The sequence below is a fragment of the Setaria italica genome, chromosome IV (assembly GCF_000263155.2).
Source record: "Setaria italica strain Yugu1 chromosome IV, Setaria_italica_v2.0, whole genome shotgun sequence".
Classification (NCBI taxonomy): Eukaryota; Viridiplantae; Streptophyta; class Magnoliopsida; order Poales; family Poaceae; genus Setaria; species Setaria italica.
The window spans coordinates 40,047,648-40,057,678 of NC_028453.1; the positions used below are offsets into that span (position 1 = coordinate 40,047,648).

Genomic DNA, 10,031 nt, shown 5'->3' on the forward strand with positions numbered 1-10,031 from the left:
CGTGTAGGGTAAAAATAATCCCAGTTTTACATCTGATGAATCAAACCACTTAACTTGCATTGGCGCAGGAGGCCTAAGCCTTGCACCAAGCCGCTGCAGGAGTGTGTCTTTGAGGGGTTCGTAGTGGTATCAGTTAGCAAATGTTAGGAGTGTTTTTACATTCTCTGTCATGGACTGAAAGTTGTACTGGCCCAGCAAGCTGGACCCGAGTATTCAGATGGGCGTGGCCCAACAGCACAACGCGGGTACACAGGGCAGTAGCAACAGTATTTGGATGGGCCGCAAGTTCAAGCCCAACTACCAAGGGCAGATTTTGTAAATGGCCGGCCCACCCCGCCAAACTTTCTAGTGCTTTTGTACGCTCCGTGCAGCATGAGTTTCCAAAAATGTCAAGTTGCATTTCCATTCCAAATGTCATAAAAAAGCTGTAACATCTTGCACAAAGCTTTTCATGCTACATGCAAACAGTAGAAAACGAAAGCTCCACATCCCTACACTGACTGCAGCGCAAGGACAAACTAGCGACCACTAGCAGGAGGAGGAAATAATATACAAGCACTTTGTGGAGCTACTGGGCACGCCACAAAACCGAGTACAGGGTCTAAATTGGAGCCACCTGGGATACCAGGCTCAAGATCTATCGGACCTAGAAAGTCCATTCGAGCAGGATGAGGTCAAACGAGTAGTCATGAACATGCTGACCGAGAAAGCACTGGGACCGATGGATTCATAGGATTATTCTACAAGAAATGCTGGCACATAATAGGAGCAGATCTCACTGACGCACTACAGGCATTCCACTCCTTATGAATGCGCCGCCTAGAACTAATAAACGAGGCCAACATCATCCTAATCCCCAAAACAGACGACACGGTGAGGATTGCTGACTTTAGGCCCATCAGTCTCATAAACAGCCTTGCAAAATAATCACAAAAATCCTAGCCGACCGGTTGGCGCCAAAATTAAATGACCTCATCTCCAGCTGCCAGAGCGCCTTCATCAAAAAAAGATGTATCCACGACAAACTTTGCGTATGTCCATAGTGTAATCAAGACACTGCACAAAGCTAACAAGAGCGCATTTTTCATTAAACTGGACATCTCAAAAGCCTTTGACTCATTGAGCTTGGCGTTCCTATTAGAGACTTTGCAAGCATTAGGCTTTGGTCAGAAATGGAGAGATTGGATATTAATGCTTTTAGCCACTGCATCCTCACGAGTCCTACTCAATGGAAGTCCAGGAAAAAAAATTCAAGCACGCCTGAGGGATGAGACAAGGCGACCCCCTGTCCCTAATGCTTTTTATCATCACAATTGACCCGCTGCACCGAATCATGGAACTAGCGGCGGCACAGAACATTATCCAGCCGATCTTGACAAGGGCAGAAAAATGCGCTGCTCCTTGTATGCCGATGATGCAACAATTTTTACAAATCCCAACAGAACGGAACTTCAAAGAATTAAACAGCTGTTGCAACTATTTGGGGACTGCTCGGGACTGAGGGTTAACATGATCAAGATGGAAATCTTTCCAATTCGATGCACACCAGAAATTGTAGCCGAAGCACTAGCAGATTTCCCCGGAAAGGTATCCTCGTTCCCAGGAAAGTACTTGGACCTCCCTTTACATACATGTACCCTTAGAAGAGTAGACTTTCAACCACTCTTATACAAAATTGGAGGACGCCTATCGGGATGGAAGGGGAAAATGCTATCCCTTGCAGGAAGAGAGACACTAGTCAAAAGCGTATTAACTTCACAACCAATCTATCACCTCACTGTCTTCCCGGTTCAAAAGTGGTTGATCAAACAGATAGACCGTATAAGAAGGGTGAAGAACCAAAAAAAAGTGAGTGGCGGATACTGCCTGGTTAACTGGCCAACTACATGCATGCTGAAAAAATTAGGGGGGTTGGGCATCCTTGACATCGAGCGACGGCCCTGCGATTACGATGGTGTTGGTTCCAGTGGAAGAATGAAGAGAGATCTTGGACAGGGATGGAGATCTCATGCAACAAAAGTGACAGGGACCTTTTCAATGCATCAACAATTGTCACGATAGGGAATGGCAAGAAGACCCTCTTCTAGCACTCCTCTAGGGTAAACGAGACAGTACCAAAAAACATGGCACCACTGCTCTTCAAAAAGTTAAGACGTAAAAACTTCATAGTGCATAGAGCACTCCAAGATAACTACTGGCTAGACCAAATCACCCCACGACAGGAGATGAGATTAGAGAATACACAAGCCTTTGTGAGGAAATCCACATGCAGCAAATATCTCAAGAAAGGGAAGATGGCATCAAATGGCATTGGACAAAAAATGACGAATATTCAACAAAAAGTGCATACCTCATCCAGTTCCAAGGACAGATGAAGAAAATCAATGTCGCCCCAATGTGGAAGGCCAAAATGGAACCTAAGTGCAGGATCTTTGCTTGGATACTACTACACAGAAGAATCCTAACATCAGATAATCTAGCAAAGCGAAACTAGTCGAACGATCCGATTTGCAAGCTATGCAATGCGGCTTTGGAAACGCCGACACATCTATGTAAGGACTGCACATATACCACCGCAGTATGGAACCGCCTGGCCACATGGTTCGGGCTACACCACCTACCGGCAGCAAACGAGACATCATCCATATATAATTGGTGGAAACAAAGTCGGAGGTGCACAGCAAGACAAAATAGATCACAGTTCGACGGCCTAGTCGTATATTTCTGATGGAACATATGGAAATAAAGAAATCAAAGAACTTTCAACCAAGAGAGCAAATCCTACGAAGATGTGGCATACCTAATCAAGGAAGAAGTGGAGCAATACCAGTGGGCAACACAAAACATAAGACAGAACTTACAACAGGAAGTCTAATTTTCCTCTCTTCTTCTCCGCTAGCCTGGATCTCAGGGTCCCTCGGTTTTGGTTTTTTTTCTTTTGTCCTTTCCTAGTTGTGCGATCATGTGGAGTTGGTTTTCTAAGTTGCGTTTTTTTAAGTTGTAAGTTGTAAGTTGCTTTTGTATTTTTTTTTGTTTTGCTCTCTCTTTTAAAAAAATTGGCAAATCTCTTGACGTCCGTTAAAAAAAATCTATCCATTAACCTATATATACATTGGATGCCAAGGACTGAATAAATGTCATGTTTTATTTGGTCAATTATAAACACGTAAGATCTTTGCTCAACCCTCTCTGCTTTTTTTAATTTAATTTTTGAAAGATCGACCTTCCCTGCTCATCACACTTGCGGGAGGAGACAAATGGTTTCGATTGGCAATGTTTTTTTTGGACCCAGCTCATCCTTGATACCCCAATCAGGCCCATCATCCTAGCCAGTGGCTTGGGCCTTCCCCAATCATGTCTCTCTTCTTTTCTTCCTTGATGGAATACTAACAAAGGTAGTATGAATATAAATTACACAAATAGTTTACGCCAGATCAGTTAGCACTTTGGTCAATACCAAATTGCTGGTACCTTCATCTTGATCCGATAAAATTGTGGTTTATGCTGTCGATGGCTTTAGATAGTCCTTTAATTTTTTAGGTTCAAGTACGGCAGGTGGGACACTGACCTGATCTTTGTATTGCAAATGTGAAGTTGTTACGTACATGTTTTGTGAAATGGCTTTAGATAGTGCAAGAGCTACAAATGACGTTCCAGAAATAAACATGAAGATCGATTCATCCACTTTCCATCAGCCTGTGATTTTTTAAAGTAACATCCAGATTTTAGTTCAGGAAGACAACGATACCAAGAATGAATCACTACAGGAGTTATTAAAATGGAAACAAAAGCTGCTCCAACTCAAATGTGCAATCAAGTTTGTGGCTGCATTGCAGATATGATGTATCAGAAGTTTTTGTGTCGTGATTGATGACCAGGATATTGCAAACAGGTTCAATCATTGCTAAATATTTTCTTCTCCCTTTTTTTCTTTTTAATTTCCCCTTCTATGTTACTGATCCTTAAATATTGGGACAACTCACTTAACCTGTTCTGGATTAATAATCTGATCTTCTCCCTTCCTTTTATTTTGAAAGTACTTCCTGATAGGATATCTGATGAGGTAATGAGATATGCTTGAACTGTACATGTGGTCCATGAATTCATCTGCTCTTGACTCTTTGTCACGTGCTGCACACAATTGTAAGAGAATAGTGCTGATTCATGGCTTTGCAGAAATTTGTTAAACAGCTGCACAAAAGGCTGATAAGAGGAAAACTCCTTTTGGCTACCATGTAGGTATCCTGTTTACTTTTAACTGAATAATGGTTTTGACTGACATGCCATATATAGGAGATTACACAACAAAAGGACTCCATAAACAAACTTGTATAAGGCTGTTGCTATGCTCTAACACCAATCTTTGTAGAGATGATTACGAATATTAAATAAGATTGTGTTGAGCTGACTACATGTTGTGGCTGCAAAAATTTATACAATGAATGCTAATTTCTGGAGTTCCTGGTACATCTTTTGAAGCCCAGGTACATCTTTTGAAGCCCATGCCTGGAGCTCTCTATGCATGCAATGCAATGCAGAATCAGTGGATGGAGCAAAGGTAGAAGGACGGCATGATGAAATTGGTCGCCTGCTCATCAGTACTACTCTGTCTGTCACCGCCACATGGCTGATGGCACACAGCCACATACCCTGCCTGCTCCAACTGCTGCCTCGCCCCGTGATACCCGACCCTTCGGACATCCATCCTGATCTGCATGATGCTAGTTTTGCTGCACTGCACTTCTCTTTGTGTTGCACACTTGCATTCATTCCTTCTTCAGGCCGGCTGCCACCACTGCGAGGAGGACAGGATGGAACTCAAGTGAACTGAAGGAGATTGGAGCTGCTGCATTTCCGGAGGGGCCTGTCGTGGATCTTGAATGCTTTGAATTCTGAGCTACCCTGAACCCTGACTGAGGTAACTGGCAATCTGAATCTGTTGTTATACTAGCTAATGACTGCTTCTGAGAGGTAATAATGAAACATAGAATTCTAGAATCGACAGATAACCTTCCCTGCTGGGAGATGAGATCGTCACCATGTGCATGTGTCTGTCTGTTTGGCAGCTCAGCTAGAACGTTGAAAACTAGGGGTTGAAGCATGGCAATGGCATTTGGGCTTTGGCAATGGCATAGCATAAAGCTGATAAGCATAGCTAGGCCTGGTCCTGCTAGTACTAGTCAGCTAGTGCCTTCACAGTCACTCACAGCAGCTGCCACAGATGACACGGCTGACTGGTGGTGTAGTCCTGTAGTGGCCACCCATGCATGGCATGCCCTCTGTACTTGAAGGGACCCACTGCCAGTAAGGAATAGTACTGAAACACTGTTGAGTGGGCCCACTACTAGAGGACATGGATGTTGGATGGGATGGGGAGCCTGTGCCTGTCTAATAATTGGACCCAGACTCCAGTCAGACTTGCTCTGCCTGCCTTTTGGCGCTGACAGTGTCCATGCACACTTGCTTTGGCAACCTTTTTCTGAGCCCTTGTTTACTTCATCCTCAACTTCCAACTTTGGCACTATGTAAAAAGAAGATTCCTTATCACATCAAACTTGCGGTGCATGCATAGAGTACTAAATGTAGACGAAATTAAAAACTAATTGCACAATTTTGTTGTACTTTGCGAGACGAATCTTTTGAGCCTAATTAGTTAATGTTTGGACAATAATTCACAAATACAAACAAAACGGTACAGTGTGTTACAGTGCTGTAACAGTAATTTGACACCTCCCAACTTTGGCAACTAAACAAGCCCTGAATAAAGTTTACACCAATTTTTTTCCAACAAAAATTGGATGAGATCATGACAAGAGTAGACCATAATATTCCGAGGTTGATATTTGTGTGGATGTTGATGGAGATTTTTGCATACATAAGACAGCACGCATTTGTGAACTATTAATTGCCTTTTGTAAAAGCATATCCCAGCAACCAACATAATACTCCTCCAGCCAACCAACCAACCAAGAAAGCAACACAAGACCACCAGAGAAGAGACCTGCTTCTGCTGCTTAAATAGCTCCCCTCGTCGTTTTCCCCTCATCTCTCTCTCTCTCTCTCTCCGATCCGCTGAAAGGAAGAACAGGGGGAGGGAGGGGTCCTGCTAGCTAGTGCTCTACTTCCTCTTGTTGCGACCTTCTTCTCCATCGCGGGTGGGGTTCGTGCTCCGACCTCTTCCTCTCCAAGATGCCTCCATCTGTTCCTTGCCCTTTTTCTTTTAGTTTCTTTTCTCGCCGCGGCTCTGTCAGTCCTTTTCCTCCTGGAGAAACAATGTGTGTGTCCTTGGGTTTTAATCTCGATTCCGCGTTCGTTTGTTCCCCGTGTGTTTTGGTGTTGATACACAACAGCAGGCCTTGACTGCACCAATGCGGGTGCTTCTGTTGTCCTCTTGTTCCCCCCCAACCTTCTTCTCTAGTTTCTCATCGTGTCTATGTTTTCGCTTCCATGGCTGCTTGTATGAGTTAGCCTTTTGAACAGAGGCCGTGTGTAGGAATTAGCCTTCTGTATGTACATCTTCATTACCTTTTGCGTGCTTTTCTTGCTGTTGCAAATCTTTCCATGTAATTTCAGTCTGTGAGTTTACTTTTGGGGCAAAAGCTGCGGCCTTTAGCTTACAACATTGATTTTTTTTATTTTTGTAATATTCTAAGCTAGATTCTAGTGACTGTGTTAGCACATTACTAAGTCAAGTTTTATATGAACATTGCAAATATATAAAGAAGTCTCAGCAATGGCCTCCCTGCTGCTCTAGTAAAAAAAATGTTCTATATGAACCTCCTTACCTCGCTTTTGTTAATACTTAATACCCAAAACTAAATCTCTGCAGTTCATGCTAGCTTGTCTGAAAATTGTTTAGCTATGTTTGTTTACGTGTGTAATTTTCACAGTTATGATCAACTTCTAATAACTGGGCTTTACTCTCCTGGCAGTTCATCAAGTTTGTCAGCTCACTGTTTCGCTGCCCCCGGCATGGGATCGTGGAGACCAAGAATGCCTGGGTTTGGAGAGGGCTCCCAGGCTGCTGAGCCTGGTGGTGGTGGGAGAGGTCCTGGAAGAGGTTTTCGTGGCCGTGGTGCCTCCTACCATCAACAATTCCCACAAGGTGGTCGTGGAGCTGGCTACTACCAGCATGGACAAGGTGCTGCGTCTCAACCTCGTGGAGCAATGACGCCACAGCAGTGGCGGCCTGCTGGCCCTGCTGCAGGGTATTTGGGCCATGGTCAGGCTTACAGAGAAGTGCAGCCACCACAAAACTATGGTGGTGATAGAGGTGGACGCGGGTCAGCTCCATCCGCCATAGCTCCCGAGCTGCGCCAAGCAATGGAAACTTCACATGAACCGGATAACATCTCCTCACCAGAAGCAGGCTCTCCAGATCTGTCACCACGCGCTTCTACTGTGGAAGTGACGGATCAGCTGAAAGATTTGTCTGTACAGGGTGAATCTAGTGTGGGCCAAGAGATTGTGCAAGCATTTCCGGTGTCTCACAATTCATATAAGTTTCCTCACCGCCCGGGAAATGGAAGTATTGGCACCAGGTGTTTGGTGAAGGCAAATTACTTCTTTGCTGAACTGCCTGACAAGGATCTTCATCAGTATGATGTGCGTTGGTCTATCCCTTTCAGCATTCTATTGAATCGATGGCATAACCCAAATGTTAATGTTCTTAACCCTGATTTTTTTCCTAATCACGGTGGTGTATCCTATCAGGTTTCAATCACCCCAGATGTTACATCACGAATTCGGAGCCGTTCTGTGATGGAAGAGTTGGTAAAGCTGCATAAGATGTCATACTTGGGAGGGCGGCTTCCGGCCTATGATGGTAGAAAGAGCCTATACACGGCTGGCCCACTGCCATTCACTTCAAAAGAATTTCACATTACTCTACTTGAGGAAGATGATGGTTCTGGTGTGGAGAGGTATCATTGAGCCATGCTTGTTGACATGTTTTCTCATCCTAGGGAATATTTGTTTGACATTTCTTATTGTCTTTTCTATAATTTAGGCGTCAGAAAACTTACAAGGTGGTGATTAAATTTGCTGCAAGAGCTGATCTCCGCCGTCTTGAGCAATTTATTGCTGGAAGGCAGGCAGAGGCTCCTCAAGAGGCTTTGCAAGTTCTTGACATTGTCCTGCGGGAGCTGCCAACAGCAAGGTGATTAAATTAAACTCTAGGCTTCAGATAATAGGATAAATCAGTGAGAATCTCACAATGGTGCTTTCCCCTCCTTTGTTTCACAGATATGCACCATTTGGTCGATCTTTTTTCTCTCCTGACCTTGGGAGGAGGCGATCCCTTGGCGAGGGAATAGAAAGCTGGCGAGGGTTCTATCAGAGCATTCGTCCTACTCAGATGGGCTTGTCATTGAACATTGGTAAACCTCTCTCTCATAGATATATGTATAAGATACATGATTAAACTTGGGTCCTCTTGTTGTAACACTCAAATCTAAGCCCATCCAATAGATATATAACTTGGGTGATGCCAAGCAAATGTTTAATTTGTGAACAAGCTACCTATGAGCGTTACACCTCCAATGTTTGCAGTTCTGGCCATTAAATATATTCTATTTATGACTGACTTATTATGTCATGAATCATGACGGACATCATAGCTTATAAATCATAAGATGATAAACGCGATCATTTTTCTTGCTGATAAAAGGCTATAACCAGTAGTCATATTCCCTCAAATAAGATTTGCAGATGATTTGAAAAATGTACTTTAAACTAGCAGGCAGTATCAGTCATAACTTAAGGTTCTCATATAACTTTGCGCAAAGCATAATCCGAGCCATGCACAGATGGTAGTATGGTACCATATTATGTAAAGTTGATCTTTCTTTCAGATTCACAAGACAGGGTTCTGTTATGTTTGACCTTTTCGATTCAGTGCCGTTTTTCATGTTGCTAAATTAGCAGATTCCTGAATGCTTCTCCTCAATTTACATTTTCCACTTTTTCTGCCTTTTCAGATATGTCAGCTACTGCTTTCTTTGAGCCATTACCTGTGATAGATTTTGTTGCACAGCTTTTAAATACTGATATCCACTCGAGGCCCCTCTCAGATGCTGAACGTGTCAAGGTATGTTTAGCTAACATCTGATTTTTCACATTTTACCAGTTGACTAGGAAGGAACTAGTCCTCAAACGGAACTTTGGTACCTTTCTGTAATGCAGAAGACCTAAATTCGTTGAAGAACAAATGTCTAGTATATTGCTTATTGGAAACAGACTATTATTTGTTGCATATATTCCTGCTATCCAGTTCTTAATATTTGCCTCTATGGTTTTATTTTGTCTTACCATATCTGAGCTGCCAATATTTGTTTTTGTCTGTCACTTTGTCTACGATTTTAACAATCAATTTTATGTGTTGTTGTGCACAATTTTAGATCAAGAAGGCCTTAAGAGGAGTGAAGGTGGAAGTTACCCACCGTGGTAACATGCGGCGGAAGTATAGAATAGCTGGTTTAACATCTCAGGCAACTCGAGAGCTAACGTACGGTCATCCCTTGTTTCTTCATTTACTTCTGTGTTTACATTTTCCCCCTCTGGATCATTTATTCATAGGGAAAAAAAAATCCAAGGATAATATCTTAGTCCTAAAAGAAAATGTGATGTTATTTGCTGCAGTTTCCCTGTTGATCAAGGGGGCACAGTGAAGTCTGTTGTACAATATTTTCAAGAGACATATGGCTTTGCCATCCAGCATACCTACCTGCCCTGCCTGCAGGTTGGCAACCTGCAGCGTCCAAATTACCTTCCAATGGAGGTAAGTTTAGTGGTTGAAGCTGCTCCTCTTGCTCTTTAGTAGCAAAGCTCTACACTATGTCTTTGATCCCTGTTTATCCTTTGGTAGCAAAACATGTGTTTCTAATCTGTGCTTCACTCAGGTCTGCAAAATAGTGGAGGGGCAGAGGTACTCCAAGAGATTAAACCAGAGTCAGATAAGAGCCCTTTTAGAGGAGACATGTCAGCGCCCACATGATCGGGGAGCGTGACATAATTCAGGTAGTGCCTCCCGC

General features: G+C 43.3%; 1 protein-coding gene across 1 annotated transcript in view; it reads left to right on the top strand.

Annotated features, from left to right (window-relative positions):
* Window positions 1-6,173: 6,173 nt before the first annotated feature.
* Window positions 6,174-10,031, top strand: part of LOC101754081 (protein argonaute 1D-like) — a 7,658-nt gene continuing 3,800 nt past the window's right edge. The window contains 10 exon segments of the mRNA XM_012845069.2: window positions 6,174-6,506; window positions 6,933-7,605; window positions 7,714-7,922; window positions 8,009-8,158; window positions 8,245-8,378; window positions 8,979-9,088; window positions 9,399-9,505; window positions 9,640-9,778; window positions 9,900-9,998; window positions 10,000-10,017. Coding sequence (XP_012700523.1) covers window positions 6,973-7,605; window positions 7,714-7,922; window positions 8,009-8,158; window positions 8,245-8,378; window positions 8,979-9,088; window positions 9,399-9,505; window positions 9,640-9,778; window positions 9,900-9,998; window positions 10,000-10,017 — 1,599 coding nt within the window. The 5' untranslated portion in view covers window positions 6,174-6,506; window positions 6,933-6,972.